The sequence below is a fragment of the Lolium rigidum genome, chromosome 6, assembly GCF_022539505.1.
Source record: "Lolium rigidum isolate FL_2022 chromosome 6, APGP_CSIRO_Lrig_0.1, whole genome shotgun sequence".
In the NCBI taxonomy this organism is placed as follows: Eukaryota; Viridiplantae; Streptophyta; class Magnoliopsida; order Poales; family Poaceae; genus Lolium; species Lolium rigidum.
Window position 1 is genome coordinate 199285670 of NC_061513.1, and position 18872 is coordinate 199304541.

Genomic DNA, 18872 nt, shown 5'->3' on the forward strand with positions numbered 1-18872 from the left:
TGCTGACCTATTTGCTCAATCCCAAAGGAGAAATTCAGCCAACATGAATCTTGATGGATCCTGCTTCCAAAGATTTCTACCAAAGCAATGACAGCAGCAGATAGCTGCACGATAAGAAAATAGATAACAGATGGTGATTCCCAAGGCTGGTCCCTGCATCAACTGTCATGATTAATTGCAATCTATATTTTTCAGGTATTGCCTGCAGAGGAGGCATATACAGACAGTTGTACTCATGGATATAGCATATAAATGAATATCCACACAACAAAAATCAACACGAACAAATGCATTCATTTAAATACCTTGCAAAACCAACCAGCTTCGCCCACCAAGAATGTGCCACAATCCATTCATTTCCCTCAATTCCCCATATTATATGAAATGTAACTTGCCCTAAAGTGGCAAGTGCTGAGTAAATAATTGTACACCAGTATAACAGGTACAGCCTCCAAGTGTGAAAACCTACCAGATAAGGATAGAACATCAGTGCATAAATAAACAATGTATGGGTACAACATCAGTGCAGAAATAAACAATGTACGGGTAGATCTTAATAAGGAATACAAATAGGAGGACCAAATTCTCATGTGAAAACTGCAACCAGACTTGGTATCATTTTGGAATTCAGTAGTAGAGCTGTTAATCATAATTGTATCTAACATTTCAAGCTTTTCCAAATATTCACATTATATTTGCATTTCAGTAAGTAGCCATAATGGCATACAGGAAAAAACTAGGCAAATGGCCTAACATAAGCAGTTTTTTCTAGTGCATAGACTAAATTGCGCCAAGCCACCAGCACAGACATGCAACATTTGTATGGCATGGCATAGAGAGAACGAGAAATTATGAGCAAATCTTGTTGTATTGCAAAGCCCAAAGGTGCAAAAACATATAGTACCATCATAGCATCAATCTTAAAGAAACTGTCAAGTCAAGAGTGATAGAGAGGAGCATCACAGCAAACTCCAAGAATGCAGGGCGACGGTGTTTTGACGACTTCCACAATCAAACCATGCGGAAATAGGCCACACATTCCCAAGAAAAAGAACGGGACAAGAAGCAAAGGGGCCAACAGAATGACTCCAAATAGTGAAGATGGGAAGATCATGGTTTTCAAGGCGTTAAGGTGGTTTAAGGCATTGGGGCAGGGGTATCAGGATCCCCGAGCTCACTGACGCGTTAAGGGGAAGGAGAAGGAAGCTAGTGCTCCGGCGGCGCAGCCATGGGAAATTTAGGGTTTATTCATAGCGTGCCACCCTTCCTCCCTCTCCTGCTCTTTATACCATAGAGCAGGACCACGCTTAGTTTTCAAAGTACAGCTATTTAAACCCAGACGCTCGACAGCCGTTGGATCCTTCACCAGGCGATCTTGACCGTTGGTTAACTGAAGATGTTGTGGCTTGTCACCTGGTGTCAGGAGGCGATCCTGACAATGCAAACCCCCCCCCCGAGACAAGGCCTCAGGGCTTGAATGCTGGGAACGTCTTGGCGATGAATTCAGCATCTTCTCAGGTTGCTTCTGCTTCTGTCATGCCTTCACACTATATTAACCATTGGGGCACAGCGACATCGTAGTCCCCTGCATTTCTTTGAACTTGTCGACGTTGCAGGATGGACACAGGTGCAAATTTTATCATACCTGATGGAGTTACCAGTGGTAGATGGGCTGACGGTACTGCTTTAGGAGCAATGTGCTTCTTGAGATGCGCCCTCTGGCAAGTGTAACTTGCAAGCACGCTTGCCAACTGTTTGAATTATCTTGAACGGTCCATACCATTTGGATGCCAGTTTCAGAGGATTTCCCTGTCCCAAAGCAGGTTCCCTCTGAGGTATCATTTTGATTTTTGAGATACACCATATCTCCCAGCTGGAATGATCTTGGAGTCCTCTTCTGGTCAGCATATTTCTTCATTGTTTTATGTGCTCTTGCTAGGTTGTGTTGCAAGGTTTGGATCATCTTTTCCTTGTCATGCAATGTTTCCTGGGCTGCAGAGGACAATGTAGAAGTTGGTGGTAATTCAGTTAGGAGAGGAGGAGCATACTCATACAGTGCCTCAAATGGTGACATCTTGATGGCAGTTGTACCAGAATTCAGCAGCAGGCAGATATTCACTCCATTTCTTTGGTTGTTGGAATGCCATGCACCTCAGGTATTGCTCCATACACTGGTTAACTCTTTCTGTCTGGCCATCAGACTCAGGGTGATAGGCTGTGGAGAAATGCAATGAGATTTTCAAGGCAGAAAAAATTTCCTTCCAAAGTTTGCTGAGGAAGATATTGTCCCTGACTGTGGTGATGACTGTTGGTGGGCCATGAAGTTTGATAATATTGTTGATGAACATTGGACAGTGTATGGATGAGAGAGTGGAAGTGGGCATATTAGTGAGCCTGTCAACCACCACTAGGATCACATTTTTTCCTTTAGAGGGAGGCAGCCCTTCAACAAAGTCCATACTAATTTCAAACCATTTTCTCTTGGGAATGTTGAGAGGTTCCCGGAGTCCTGGGTACTATAGTTTCTCAGTTTTTGATATCTGACATACTGGACAAGCTGCAATTTGATCAGTGACATATTGTTTCATCTTGGGCCAATAAAAAATATGCTTGAGCTTGTGATATGTAACCCTTGTGCTAGAATGTCCCCCAAATACTGAAGAGTGGAATGAATCAAAGACTTTCTATCTGAGGGAGGTCGGTAGAGGCACCAATATATAGTCTTCCCTTGTATCTGAGAATGCCAGATTGTACTGAATAATGTGCATGGCTGTTGGAGTCAATTGTTACCTCCTGGAGCAATTTGGTGCAAGCCTCATCACCAATATAAGAAGTTATGATGTCATTGGTCCACGATGGAATTGCTACAGCTAGTGCTTGACAGTTTTCTTGTTCCTCCTCTATATCCACTGGTTGGTATTTCCTGGATAGAATAATCAAATTTAAAGAGTTTCAGCATGAGCTTGTGTTGAACTCCTTCCAATAGTCTTTGGCTTGCTAGATACTTGAGGCTGCATTGGTCAGTTTTAATCAATAGTTTATTGCCTAGGAAATAATGTCTCCATTTCCTCATGGCTTCTAGTATAGCTAGAGCTTCCTTCTCATATAATGACATAGCTGTATTATGCAGAGGTTGGCAGATCAAGGCATAATGTGGAATGAAACGCCTATATTAACCAGCCAAGCCCAAAAATCCTCTCAACTGTTTAATTGTCTTTGTCTTGGGAGTTTTCCAGTTGATAATGTCTTGGATTTTTGATGGATCGGTGGCAACCCCATTACTAGAAACTATGTGCCCTAGGTATTCCACTTGAGGATGCTCAAAATTACATTTTGCTAGCTTTGCCTTGAGTTTGTGTTCCCTGAATACTTGTAGGACAATCTATAGATGCTGGATATGCTCTTCTTTGTTCTTGCTATATACCAGTACATCATCAAAGAAAACCAATACAGATTTTCTGAGGTATGGGGAGAAAGTAGTATTCACCAGCTGCTGGATGTGGCAGGTGCATTGCACAATCCAAATGGCATGACTAAGTACTCATAATATCCAAGTGAGTGGAAAAGACAGTTTTCTGAATGTCAGCCTCATGCATTCTGATTTGATGATATCCAGATCTAAGGTCAAATTTGGAGAATAGCTGTGCTCCATTTAATTCATCCAAAAGATCTTCAATGACAGGGATTGGAAATTTGTTCTTGATTGTTTGTTCATTGAGACCCCTGAAATCAGTACATAATCTCCAAGATTTATCCTTCTTGACCAGCAAAATAGGAGTTGAATAAGGGCTGGTACTCAGTCAAATTTCCTTATTTTTCAACATTTCCTGAACAATTTGTTCCACAGCAAATTTTTTGACTGTGAGACATTCTATATGGTCTGATATTGGGTGGTTTCTTTCCAGGCAGCAAGGGAATGTGGTGATCCTATTCACGAGGAGGTGGTAACCCTTTTGGTGTTTCAAATATATCCTTGAATTGTAGGAGCAATTCCGTACATCAGTGTTGTTGTCCTCATGAACTTCCTCCATTTGTGTATAGCACAACAAGTATCATGTTGCCCCAAGCAGTTTACTGCATTGGTCAGAAGAAATGAGCAGTTTATCTGCAGGGAGGAGATGATCTTTGAATGCCAATAATTTCCCATGAACACCAATAGTAAGTTCTCTCCCAACAAAATCAAATGTGATTGGATTGTGCTGTTTAAACCAATTTACTCCTAGTATTATATCAGCTCCGTGTAACTCCAGGATTCAAAAGTTTGTCACAAACTTGGTGCCTTGGACAGTGAATGGGCAATTGTATGCTATAAAACCAGAAGCTAGAATGCCACCACCTGCCACTTTGACTGTTCTTTCTTCAGTTGTTGTTAAAGGAATCTTGTGCTTCTGAGCAAAAGCTAGATCCATGAATGTAGGTGTACTGCTTGTATTAGCTAAGGCAACATGCCTGTATCAGCTAAGGCAACAGCATGTGCTTTACTGAAATTGAGGAGGGAAATTGTAGAATCACTAGGACTTCCACTATAAGCTGCTGCAGAAATGCACATTGCCACTAAGCTGGCTCAGGAAGCACCAGTACTTGTATGGCTGGTGGTGGTGGGTCAATCAATAGGCGTCCCTGGTGTTCCTCTTCTTCATCATATCCCTGCAATTCTATCATATTCAAGGTTCTCTGCATCTGTGGGCATCTATGTCCAAGAAAGAAATTTTCATTGCAGTACCAACATAATCTGGGCCTCTGTTGTTATTTGGTGGCCTGTTGCGGCTGTCTCTTGGCAGCTGAGGTCGCTGGTTTTGTTGTTGTGGATATACTCGAGGAGCAACATGAGTTGTTTCCTTCACATCTAAGTATGCTTGTTCATATTTTCTTGCATACCAATAAGCTGACAGCAATGTCTGGTTTGATACTCCACTTGTGAATCTGTCCACAAAGAAATCCTGCGGTAAGTAACTTCGCTCTCTTTTCATTTGTGTCATCCACTGCTCATACTGATCAATGTATTCTGCTTAAGCAACTGAAGCTGGTCCATAGGGTCATTAGCTATTGCGTCAGGAAAACGCTTGGTTGAGTTCCTGCCAGGACAATGTTTGCAGCGGCAAGCCAGCGCTACTGATCCACGTTTTAGCCTGTCCCCTGATATGTGCCAACCCCCATTTTACTCGACTTGTCAGAGGAATTTCCACCATGTTGAAGACATCTTCACACTCCAATAACCATGCATGAGGTGAGTCTCATGTGAATATGGGCAGCTCCACATGGGGTGTTCTCAAATGCAACTCACTATTGAGTCTCATGTGAATATGGGCAGCTCCACATGGGATGTTCTCAAATGCAAGTCACTATTGTTGTGCTGCTGAAAGGTATGTGATCCATTTATACCCTGTTGTGAAGAAAAACGATTTTGTGGAAAGTTCTGGGCTTGGTGTGGTGGCTGATGGTAAGTTGGCTGTTGGGATTGGTTAAAGTTGTTGGTCTGGGGGCTGTGGGTGGTGGTGGGGTTTAGTGGTGGTGTATGGTTTTGTGTGGAGCTTGGGTGTTGGTTCTATGGTAGGTAGTGGTGTGGGTGGGTTGTAGGATTTGTGCGCTGCACCACGGTTAAGCGCGACGACAATGCAGTACTGGTGGACGCCAAAGGCTCAGTTTCGGTGACCACGGCCTTCTGTCAAGCATCGTTCATGCTAGGCGGAAGAGGCGGTTGGGCTGGTGTTAGGCGTCCTAAGTTGGGTGGGAAAGGGGGAGGATTTGGTGTCGGCGGTGTGGTTTGAGGCGTGGAGACCTCTGGGATGGGTGAAAGGTGGGAGCTTGCTCGTGATGGAGGAGTCAGAAAGGTGGGAGCTTGGCCTGTATCGGGTTGAATCATACCTTCTGGCTGCGTGAGCTGGTCGATGCTGGTCTGCATCCTCTCCATCAGCACCACCATGTTCCCCATCTGGTTTGTGAGCATGTTGATGGAGCCGGTTGATTCCGCTTGCTAGCTACGGAGGCGCCGTCCCACAGATCGCGCGTCACGCTCTTGACGATTTTGTGCACGTAGCGCGGCGAGCTCGGCATCTGTTGTAGAGGCCGATCCGATGACAGGTGCGTCATCGTTGCTTCTCTCACGCGACGAGTTGCGAGATCGGGAGGAAGCCCTGGATCTGGGCCTGTCCGCCACGGATACAGGAGGAGGAGGACGCCGCCGGTGCGGTGTTTGAGGGTGGGAGGGAGAGCTTCGCCGCTGCTAGCCCGTGGTCCGAGAGCCGTCTGCTGATCCTCGAGCTCACTGACGCGTTAAGGGGAAGGAGAAGGAAGCTAGCGCTCCGGCGGCACAACCATGGGAAGGGAGGAGACAACAGGTACGAAATTTAGGGTGTATTCATAGCGTGCCACCCTTCCTCCCTCTCCTGCTCTTTATACCATAGAGCAGGACCACGCTTAGTTTTCAAAGTACAGCTATTACAATTCATAAACACGCTTAACGCGGGAATTAACGCAGTTTAAACTCGGACGCTCGACAACCGTTGGATCCTTCACCGGGCGATCTTGACCGTTGGTTAACTGAAGATGTTGGTGTCAGGAGGCGATCCGGGGGGGCTGCAAGGCGCTCAAAGGGCAAAGCGAGGCGACGCCTTAGTCAACCTTGGGAAAAGGCTGCGCCAGTGGCCGGAGAGGGGCAGACCAGCGAAGGAGAAAGCTCCGTTGTCTCTTTCTCAATCGATTCCTGGCAGTGGTGCGCTCCCCTCTCTCTTTCCCCTCTCATTCGCTCCCATCCAACCCCCAATTTCACTCCCATCCCGCCCAATTTCTGTTTCCCCCTCCGACACTCAGTTTCCCGCGTGAGAGGAGAGAGCTCCTCTCGCTTTCTCAATCGATTTCTTGCACTGGTGCCTTCCGCTCTCTTTCCCTCCCATCCCGCCCAATTTCTGTTTCCCGCTCGACCTGCCCAGCCACGTCCATGGCGTCCAAACTCAACCAGAGCGACGCCTAACCCTCCTAAGCGACCTGGAACGCCTCAGATGTCCAAATCAGACGCCTTAGTCAAGATTATAAGGCGGGCACGACGCCTTGCCGTTCCCAGGCGCTCTGACGCCTAAGCGTCGCCTAAGCGACGCCTTCAAAACCATGGTGAAGATCCCCTTCAAGAAAAAAGATGCAAAGGTGCTTATTAACTCTGATGCAGCAATCTTTTCAGAGCATTTCAAGATGGGGGTTTGGTGTTGTGGCTCGGGTACAAACAATGGTGTACGCTTGGCTGCCTCCAGCGAGCCAATTTTGGAAGTCCAAACTCCAAACACCTGAACTAGCTGAACCTATGACCTTCCGCTGTGCAGTCTCCCTTGCACGCGATTAGGGTACAAAGCTGTGATCTTTGCTTCAGATTGCCTTTCGCCGGTTCAGCGAGTCAAGTCCTTCACCGTCGACCGATCATATGTTGGCTCGGTGGTGGCACGTATCAAACATGCAGCAAGTGGCTTCTCTTCGGTGGAGTTTCGTCATGTTAGGCGAGCGATGAATGTTGCAGCACATGTGTTAGCCAAGTCTTGTGTTAATTCTAATAGTATTTGTGTATTTCATTCTGCTCAGGACTGTATCAAGGAGACTCTGTGTATTGATGTTGCATATCAATAAAGTGCCAACATTCACTCAAAAGGAAAGTCTCATGCCAAGAAAAAAAATTAATAAAATGCTTAAAATTACACCCTTTGCAAATGAATTTTTTATTATGAACACCAATAAACCACAATACTAGCTATTCACAGCAAATTAAAAGCATAGAAAGACACTAATGGTGAAGTTAACAAATGACCATTAAGTCTTCAACAGCACAATTCTAGAGTAACTTGATTCAACAAGAGGTCACAATTATAAGGAACGGATTACCAACTTTTGTGATTAGCATACTTCTTCAAACAGCATATGGATCCAAACAAAGTGTAGTTTAGCTTTAAAGACAAGTAGTGACAATACTTGCTAATGCACAAAAAGAGCTGACATACCTCTCCTTGGATCAACAAAGCGGACAGCAAAGAAGATAATCATATTAAGAAGAGAAATCAAGCTCCAGTCAAGTAGAGAAGCTGCAAAAAAAAGGGTACATACTGAACTATTAGATCAACATGAAACATGTTTAATGCTAATTCAGATTTTAGAGCTTTGAGAAAGACAACATGTGATTGTTATGCCAATGTGTTTTGTAGTATGAGTTAGTGCCTGAGATAAGAGTAGCTTAGTGTCCTCATAGGCCCATACAGATCCATGTGTGAGTCAAGCAGTCGGGTTAAGAGTTATATATATGAGGGTACGTAGGTCCAAGGTATCATGGTACTTAGGGTACGTTTGGACTGTGACAAAAATGTACCCTACCAATTTTTTGGTCATGAACAAAACGTTGGTTCTTGAATGGATAGTTGCCAACTTTTTGGCATGCCAATACTCCACTACCGACTCTAGTGTATTTTCTTAGCCAATGTTGGCCAACTTCTGGGCAAGGAAAGGCTCAACTAAAATTTGCGCTAACCAAATTTTGGTAGGGCGATCTTGAGCGAAAAACAAACACACCCTTAGAACTTTGTTCGATAAAGATAACCGGTTATTCTAGCAAGAAATCCCTGTCAATGCTCGAAAATTGATTCAAGTAGTTATTACATCCAAACATCGAGAAGCAGGTGTGTAAAACCAAAACAAAGCCTATATGATGGTTTGGAGCCACCCCTCACTACCTAGCAATACATAAGCCAGCCTGTTGTTTCTCAGTCATGAAAAATTCTAACTACTGAAACCATAGTATGATTTTCAAACCATAGATGGATGAGCCCTCCGCTCCGCTCCGTTCTCCCCTAGCCTAGCCACCTCCCGCCGCCGTTCTCTCCCCACCCCCCGCGCCCAGCCCTCACGATGTCCCCCTCCGCCTCCTACTCCTCCGCCGGGCGGCCACCGCTCGTCGAGCGAACGCCGGTGGTCTGGTTGCGACGATGAGTCTTCCAGCGGGCGCTCCTACAGCGACATCGCGCACACGCCACCACCACCCCCGCCGCCGGCCACCGCCACCGTCGCCGCTCGCATCCCGGCCAAGGAACGCGTCGGCCCACGCTCGGAGATCCACCAGGTCCAACGCACCGTTGACAGCGAGGGATTCCAGCTGCCCCGCCGCAAGGATAGGAAGCGCCGGGAGCGCCACGCCACCCCACCGCCGCCGCCAAGGGCGCGTCGCAGCCCCTCGCCAGAGGAGACAGCTGGCCTCTGCTTCCGCTGCCTCCGCTGCCTGAACCCCGGCCACGTCATCCGCGACTGCACCAACAAGGTGCGCTGCCGCAAGTGCTTGCTCCCTAGCCACGAATCATGGTAGTGCGAGAACCCCCGCGACGCCGATGGCCAGGTGCCTGCTACGCGTGCCATGCCGACGGTCGCAGTCGCGCCAAGGACGGCTCCGCGCCCCGCGCGTGATCTTCCTCCGCGTTTTGTCCCGTCGCGCACACCACATGCGCCGCGGCAGCCGCGGATGCCATGCTATCGTGCGTCATCCTGTCGCGAACGGTGGAGATGGAGAGAGCCGAGGAGGTCCTACGCCGCGCCATGGTCGCCTCCATCAGTGGCACCAGGCCGGCGGTCCCGGCGAAGGAGGTAGAGAACGTCATGTACGACTCGTTCGAGCTGCGCGACGGCGAGTTCACGGTACAACTCCACCACCTGGAGGATTTCCTCATCATCTTCCACTCCAAGGAAGCTCTGGACCGCATGGCCGGCGACCACTTCATCAACGGGCCCGGATTTTGCCTCTCGGTCCACCCATGGTGCAAGCTCGCTCACGCAGGCTCCGGCCATTTCGAGTACCACGTTCACCTTGAGATCGACGGCATGCCACCCCAAGCGTGGCACCTCTCCATGGCGGAGCACATCCTCGGGGCCAACTGCTGGATCGAAAAGCTCTACCCCGCCACCCGTACACGCGACGACCTCGCCACCTTCCACCCCTCCGGCCGCTCCCACGACCCGCACGAGATCAAGTGCTCCTCCACCCTAGAGATCATCGAACTCATCCCTGCCCAAAGGTGCGGCCTCGTCCCCGACCGTGCGCACGCTGACCTACCCCATCTCTGTCAGGATAATGCGCGCCGCCATCGACGTCGACGCTATGTATGGCGATGGCCACGACGCAAGCCGTGGCGGAGGCGCCCCCAGGGGCAACGATGGCGACAACGCCAGCCCTGGGCGCCGCAGGCCGCATCGCAGGAGCCGCAAGCGACGGCGCACTGGCGACCTCCCCGATGGACAGGCCAATGGCATGGACGGGGCCGATGGCATGGTCGCGAATGCCGATGCCTGGCTAGCGCCACGCCATGGCCAAACCGACGGCATCGCGTCTGACACCGAGTCGCCTACCTCCCGCCGTCGCGCGGTCGTGGATGCGCCGTCACGCGGTCGTGGATGCGCCGTCACGCGGTCGTGGATGCGCCGTCACGCGGTCGTGGATGCGCCGCCGGCAGGACACGCCTCCGCCTGTACGATTGACCCTTGGGGGGGAGGGGGGCGCCGGCGTTCAAACAACCGGCGTCGTCCGAAAAAGGGAAAAAGACGAGGTTCGCTAAAGTCTCTACCGGCCAAGATATGGAGGATCAAAGCTGCAGCCCCCCCACCCCCGATCGGGCCCTCCCTACGAACCGACGACCAGGTCTTGGATGCAGCTGGCACGCCCCCACTGGAGGAAAGCTTGCCCACTCCCCACGCCAACGGTGCCGAGCCTGGCGCGAATGTGACCCCCTCCTTCGCCATCTGCTAGATGGGACTGCTGTCGCCTCGGAATCTGGACCACCCTGAGTCCATGCAAAGCGAGGTCCCCGACTCGCAGGAAGATCAGGAGCCGCCGACCGAAGCTGATCTCTTGTCGGGGCAAGCACATGGCAACTGGACATGGCAACTGGACGATGGGCGACTTCCTGGCCGCCGCGATGAAACATCTCTCCACCGTTCTTCCCACCCCTCAACTTCAACCCTACACGCGGACGATCGGCGATGACGCTCTCCAAGGACGGTGCGCCACCCACGGCCGAGAGGCGCACCCGCACTTGCGCACCATGCAGATCATCGGCGCCAATCAAACCATCACTGCAGCCGAGATGAAGGCGTACGAGGATGTGTTCGCAGCCCCGATCCTGCGCCCTGTCCTCGCAGCGATCGTGGCGCTGTTCGACCACTCCCTGCCAGCACAGCTATATGGCAGCCCTGTAGGGGTTTAGCCTTGCTCTCGCACCTCTGTCAAACCCCTTTCCATGGATTACGGTCTTAAGATCATTATCTGGAACATGAGAGGCTTGAATGCGCGCGCTCGGCGGAACGCTATACATACGATGATTGCTACCTCTGGAGCATCGATCGTTTGCTTCCAAGAGACGAAGATGGAGTGGATCTATTCCTCCACGGAGGGCACGCGCGGCGGCATCCTCTTGGCCTGGAAAGGCAGGGACGTGATCTCCGACCCCTTGCTCTCCATCAATACACTAACCGCCAAGGTCAACACACCCGGCGCTTCGACACCCTGGTGGATCACCGTGTACAGCTGTTCCTCCAAGAGTTGTGTGATGTCCACGACGAGTGCGACGGACCTGGATGATCTGCGGCGATTTCAATCCCATTTACAAGGATGAGGACAAGAACAACCTCCTCAACAGGAGGATGATGGGCAGGTTCTGCCGCACCATTAATGACCTTGCGCTCAAGGAAGTGCACCTCAACGGACGCCGCTACACCTGGTCCAACGAGCAGAACCCACCCACCCTAGTCCACCTTGACCGCGTGCTTTGCACCACTGACTGGGAGATCTACGGCGAGTGCCATCTGCGGTGCCTGGCTTCCGTCGTCTCGAGGAATACTGGACGCGGCAGGATGGTTTCCACGACATTGTCGAGCGGGCCTGGAACTCCGTCCACGACGAGGACCCCTTCGTGCGGCTCCGTTTGCGCCTGCAGGCTACGGCGCGTGCGCTAACGAGCTGGAGCGCAAAGACTATCGGGAACGTGCGCCACAAACTGGCATTATCACGCCACAAACTGGCATTATCACGAGACCTTCTCCGTTTCGACAAGGCACAATAGGACCGACTCCTATCCAATGACGAGTGTTGGTTGCGTAAGCAAATCGAGGTGTCCTACCAGGGGCTCGCCTCTCTGGAGCGAACGATCGCCCGGCATCGTGCTCGCATCGCGGCGCCCAGAGATGGCGACGCTAACACCTCTTTCTTCCACCGGCAATGCACCTACCGGCGTCAGAAAAATCGCGTGCACAACCTGGTGGTCGACAACCGTGTGCTAACCGATCACCGCGACATGGCGGATGCGGCCTTCCAGCACTTCTACAACCTCCTTGGAATGGACGTGCCCCGCGACCATGGTAGGACCTCACCAACCTCGTCGAGCCCAGCTCCGACCTTTGGCGACCTGGACTTACCTTTAGGCGCCGACGAGATCTGGAGCACGATCAAACGCCTTCCTACCCACAAGGCACCGGGGCCCAATGGATTCACCGCGGAGTTCATCCGCGCTTGCTGGAGCATAGTTAAGGACGATCTCGTTGTTGTTTTCCAACAGCTATACGAGCTAGGAGGCAGAGGATTCGAGAAGCTCAATCAAGCCCTCCTAACCTTGCTCCCCAAGCGTGCCGATGCGGCCGGCCTGAATGACTACCGGCCTATCAGCCCCATTCACCTAGTGGCCAAGGTCTTCGCCAAGCTGTTGTCGCTGCGCCTGGGCCTAAAGCTCAACAACCTCGTCAGCCCCGTGTAGAATGCCTTCATCGCCGGTCGGAGCCTACACAACAACTCAGACAATTTGCCCGACAATTGCACCAGTTGGGAGCCTCGCGGATCATGCTCAAGCTCGACATCACGCGCGCCTTCGACTCACTATCCTGGCCCTTCCTCTTCGAGGTGTTGCGGCACTATGGCTTCTCCGAGCGGTTCCTGGGTTGGCTTGCCATCCTCATCTCCTCTGCGAGCACAGGGGTGACGCGGAACGGCGACCCTGGACCGCCAATTTGGCACCGTCGAGGCCTGCGTCAAGGCGACCCGCTATCCCCGTAGCTGTTCATGCTTGCGGTGGATGTGCTCGGCAGATTGATCAAGTGCGCCATCGACGCCGGCATCCTGCACCAGCTGCACCCGAGACGCACGATCCCCTCCGCATCGCTTTACGTGGACGACGTAATTTTGTTCTGCCACCCCTCGATCGAGGACACCACAGCCGTCAAGGGGATTCTCGAGCTGTTCGGGCTGGGCTCGCCGTCAACTACGCCAAAAGCTTGGCCACCATGATACGCTGCGACAACGAGGGCGATGTGGCCGCGGCCATCCAGCATCTGGGCTGCCAGGTGATGGCCTTCCCTGTTTCCTACTTGGGCATCCCTCTCAAGATCAGGAGACCCACCGCGGCTTAGCTGCAACCCCTTGTCGATAAGATGGCAGGGAGACTACAAGTTGGAAATCGAGGCTTATGCAGAAACCTGGCCGGCTTGCCCTGGTCAAATCCGTCCTAGGGGCGATCCTGCTACACCAACTGCTCGTTCTCGCGCCGCCAAAGACGATCCTAAAGAAGATGGAGAAGATCGAGAAAGGGTTCTTCTGGGAAGGACGAGCCGCCGCCAACGGTGGCAGCTGCCACATGAACTGGAAGCGTGTTTGCCGGCCAACCTCGCTTGGTGGCCTTGGAATCCAGGACCTCGAGCGCACAGGCCTCGCGCTAAGCTTGCGGTGGCAATGGTTTAGCAGAACCGACAGCAACAAGGCCTGGAGCGACCTTGACCTCCAGTTCAGCGCCGAGGAGAAAGCCCTATCCTTCGCCTCCACCTCCATGGCCATTGGCAATGGGCACACCGCTAGATTCTAGGAGGACCGCTGGATCAACGGCCAATCCGTCCGCGAGCTTGCGCAGCAACTCTACGGCTGCATTCCCAAGCGGCGGCGCAAGATCAGAACGGTGGCCGAGGGCCTCGCCGACCACCTGGGCCAGGGACATCCACGGCACCCTTGGCGTCCACGAGGTGGGGCAGTACATTCAACTATGGTGGGCGGTTGAGCACATGCAGCTAAGCCTGAACGAGGATAAGCTGCTCTGGAAATGGCATGCCTCGGCAAGTACACAGCCAAATCGGCCTGCCTGGCTTTCCTTCCAGGGATCCACCACCTGCGACTCTTGGAAGCTCGTTTGGAAGAGTTGGGCCCCCAACAAGGTCAAGTTCTTCCACTTGCTTGCCAATATGGATAGGTGATGGACGGCGGCGAGGCTTGCCAGACGCGAGTTGCAGCATCACCTGAGATGTCTCCTCTGCAATCAACGGACGGAACCATCTAGCACTTGTTCATCACCTACCCCTTCTCCCGGGAAACATGGCACAAGATCCTGGCCTGGCTGTGCATGACCTGCAACGCACCACACAACAAGGAGCGCCTGTTCGATTGGTGGCTCGCGGCCAAGCAAGGCACCCCCAAGTCAATGCAGAAAGGATTAAACTTCGTGGCGTTGCTTGTGCCCTGGATGATCTGGAAGCATCGCAACGCCTACGTCTTCGACGGCGCCTCACCATCCGTCCGCGCGCTATGCGCCAACATCAAGGACGAGGCGAGGTCGTGGGCTACGGCAGGCGCCAAGGGGCTCAGGGATGTTTTGCCCACCACTTGGGATGTGCACTAATTCAAAATTCATGTAATAAGTAATAACACATGTGAACCTCTTAGGAGGCAAGTAACAACTTCTATCTATCCAATGAAATGAAACGCAAAGGAGTCCTTTGCATTTTCTCGAAAAAAAAGTTCTAACTACTAATTCTGCAAACCGAGAGTGTGGCAATAAACTTTGTTTTCCGTTACAAGCAGTAGTTTGTTTCATATTATATAAGTAGTAAGTGTAAAAGGACCTCGAGAATGGACTAGATTGGAATTTTACTAACTTTTGCTTTGTCGGTAAGGGTGTGTTTGGATGGGTACCAATTATAGCCTTACCAAAATATTGGTCGTGCCCCACCTATTGGGCTACAGTTTGGTTCACTACCAATTTTGGCTCGCCCCGCCTAGCTTGGGCGCGCCAACATCTACTTTTCGCCAAATCGCAGCCGAAACCGCAGCGCGGAAATCAACCGCCAAAAGATTGGCAGCCAAATCTGGCGCAAGCAGGCCGCCGAGGTATAAAAGGGTTCGCCCTTCTTTTCCACCTATCCCCTTCACTTTCCCCTTCTCTCACCTGCGCGCGCCCCCAAAAACCAGAGGAGGGCACGATCTGTAGGCCGCAGCTATCTCCTAGACGCCGGGTTCCCGCGTCAATACGAGCTGCTCCGGCAGCCGCCGGCGTTGCTCCACCTCCTGACCCATTCTCCCAATCAACGCACGCCAAGAAGGTCAGTGCTCAGATCCCATCGAACCCCGCCCCAATCCTCTTTTTTCTATGGCCGATTTACTTCAATCTTGGGCCGTTTAGTTGGAGATATGCTGCACGTAAGTGCTACTTGCTAGATCTGATCTATTGCTTATCAAATCCTTGTTATTTGTCTCCGGTAAGAAAACATCGGATGTGTATCCCATCACATTAGTTATATGAACTTGATTGATACTTATTTCTTTGTCCTGCTAGATCTGATCCATTTTGGTGTTTTTTTGTAAGTTCTCAATCCCTATTATTAGAGGTAAGCTGTTCTGATTTTGTAACATGGATCTCCCAGCAAGTAGGGATTTTTAATAATGTGTCCAGATAGTTCATTTATATCAGTGTACTTATTTGACACAGATGGACATGGACCAGCAAAGATATTATGCTTACAACATGTTGAGGCGGAGGACTCTGTCATTGTCCTTCTCTTGCCTCTGTGGTATAGAAACAGAGATGGTACAAAAATAGAGGTAGAGGTCAAAAGTATGGTCCACTAGTTGATAGAGACCTCTACAGGACTAATGTGCTAATTAGGCTTATTAACACATCAGCTGCACCATGCATCAAGCAACTGAGGATGTCTAGAGCTGTAGTTTTACAAGCTATGCAATAGGCTAAGGCAGAAGGAGTTGTTAATTGACATATTTCATGTTTAGTTGCGATGTTCCTATACATGGTGGGTCAACATCACACAAATTCATCCGTTGGATTCTGGTTTTGGCAATCTAGTGAAACAGTGAGCAGATATTTCAATATCATCCTGCGTACAATCGGGGAGTTAGCACATGATCTAATTTATATTAGATCAATGGATACACACACACAAAAATCACTAGCAGCCCGGACAGATTCTACCCATACTTTGAGGTAACTCTTAGACTAGACTTTAGTATTTATTATACAAGATTGACGTTTCCCAAGCTTGACATACACTACTCTTTTTCGTATTCGTAGGGATGTATAGGGGCACTAGATGGCACTCATGTTAAAGCTTGTGTTCCTGACCACATGGTGGATAAATTTAGGGGCCGAAAGTCATACCCCTCCCAAAATGTGCTAGCAGTTGTCGACTTCGACCTCCGGTTCACGTATGTTCTAGCAGGATGGGAGGGCTCTGCCCATGATTCCCTTGTGCTAAAAGATGCCCTCACACATCCAGCAGGTCTAAAAATACCTGAAGGTACATATACAACATAACATACCTGTTTGTCACTCTCGTGTCAATTTGACCTTAGCTCACCATTAATGTAACATGGCTGTAGGGAAATTTTTCTTGGCTGATGCTGGGTATGCTGCAAGACCAGGAATATTGCCTCCTTATCATGCTGCGCACTACCACCTAAATGGGTTTGCTGGATCACGTGAGTCTACTACCCCATTCAACCACAGGCATTCATCAATTAGGACCACAGTTAAACGAGCAGTTGCGGCTCTAAAGAGTCGCTTTAAGATTCTTATTCAGAGGCCTTTCATACCTTTAAAATCTCAGATTAAGTTTGTAGTACCAATCTTCAGATCGTGGGGAAGAATAAGCTCGTTGTCAAGAGTGAGAAGGACTACAACTCTCATGATAATTACATAACCTGGACTGATGAAGCCACAAGTTTATGCTGGACTGGTATATTGATCTTCATCGGGACAAACCAGCAACTTTCAAGTTCAAGAAACAACACCACTTGCAGTGTGCCGATGCTCTAAATGGCAAGTTTTTTCTTGGAGCCACTCAAAACCAAGTGGATCGACATTATCATTCGCGCAAGGAGAAGTGGAGCTGGGTGCGACTGGCCATGGACAATAGTGGCAATGGCTTTGAGGCTAGCACTTGCAAATTTACACTTTCCGAGTAAGAAAAGCAACATCTCATTGTAAGCGTTTATGTCATGGCCTGAAAAAAGATTCTTTATATGTGCAACTTCTCATGTTTTGTGCTTATTACACAATATCTCACCCCTGTGCTGCCTAACCTTGTGTGACAGAAAACTGCAATCAACTATCTTACTAGACCCATTAGGTTCTTCCATCAATTGGAAGAATTGTTCACCGACCAATCCCAAGCTGATGGCTCACTTGCAATTGACCAAACCACTGTCAATGTTGATGATGGTAATGATGACAATGAGGATGTCGCTTGGATTCATCTGATTTACGAAAAAATATATGGGCAATTTGATGTACTGAACCGTGTCATTGTGAAGATTGCAGCTGTTAGTTAATTCCTCTATTTTCATATCTGTATCCTGTACTTTATAAATATATGTTCTCTTGTTTGTTGGCATGCAAGTTATAAGATCTGGAACCAAACCAAACAACAGCCAATCAAACGTGCCAAATATTTGGCTAGTCATTTGGCTTGAAACCAAATGGAAGCCAATGGGTTTGCCAAATTTTTGCCAGGTACTATGCCCTGTATTTGGTCATGCCAATATTTTGGTAGGGCTAGATTGGGCGCAATCCAAACAGCCCCTAACATTCTCCCAATTGTCCAATTGAAAGGCATATGATTATCATTATGAAGTGGGAATTGTAGTATTTTACACGAACAAATTGTGGTTAAAAACCTTCAAAAAAACAACCAGGTATACGATACGTAGATGTAATAAAATTCATCACGGTTAGAACCATGCTGCAGCAAACGACTTATGATCACTTGCCCGCGAGCGCAACCTAAAGGATCCGCGAAAACCCAACTAAAGAGCAACACGCGGCAGCATTTGGATGCTAATCCGCATTTCAAAAGGGTACGGATCGGAGGATGAACCGCACCTGTCAGGAGCAGCGGCGGCAGCAGGCAGCGGCCGGCGCACCCACCCGCTCGACACGCCATCGCGAGACGGCGGCGGCAGCAGCTCCTCCCCTTTCGCTTCGACTATTCCGACACCGGCAGCATCTCAGAGGCGAAACAAATCGGATCGAACTGTCTTGCGCGCGGGGAAAGAGAATAGGATTTAGGACGATTAGGGTAGCGAGGAGATCTTACTAGGTGTGGGTTTTTTTTCTTCTCTCCCTCTCCCTTCTTTTTACTCTCCCTCTCGTCGGTTTTAAATTGGACGTTTTTTTCTTTTTCTTTTTAACACAAAACAAACGCACGACTCAGAGATATACCTGGCCATCTGTCAGGTCGGGCCAGGCGGGGCTTCGCGTGAAGGAAATCCTAGAGTTTATAATAATTTGTAAGTATTATTTTATATTTTTTAATTTTTATTCATAATTAAGTTTCAAAAAGAAAAGTTTATACTAGGAAATATGTCCGCGCGCTGCGACGGATTTATTTTCAATTAAAATTTTAGGCAGCATCTTGTTGATTTACTAAAAGATGTTGTTATAGTGTTTGTTGGGGAAACATGGTCCATGCGTTGCCATGGGAGAAAAAATAATTGTCAGAAAGACACCTAAATTGAGTTGTTGTTATTATTGATGTCATAGAAATCTATTCAAATTTGCACTTGAAATACACAATTCAAATTTGATGGAAAACAAAATTTC

At 49.5% G+C, this 18872-nt stretch overlaps 1 protein-coding gene across 2 annotated transcripts in view; it reads right to left on the minus strand.

Annotated features, from left to right (window-relative positions):
* Positions 1-18386, minus strand: part of LOC124659185 (piezo-type mechanosensitive ion channel homolog) — a 51889-nt gene extending 33503 nt beyond the window's left edge. For both annotated transcript variants that reach the window (XM_047197120.1, XM_047197121.1), the window contains exons 1-4: positions 18153-18386; positions 7980-8060; positions 306-465; positions 8-153 (exon numbers count right to left, since the gene is read on the minus strand). In XM_047197120.1, coding sequence (XP_047053076.1) covers positions 8-153; positions 306-465; positions 7980-8060; positions 18153-18213 — 448 coding nt within the window. In that variant the 5' untranslated portion in view covers positions 18214-18386. The remainder of the gene's footprint in view (positions 1-7; positions 154-305; positions 466-7979; positions 8061-18152) is intronic.
* Between the last annotated feature and the right edge of the window lie 486 nt (positions 18387-18872).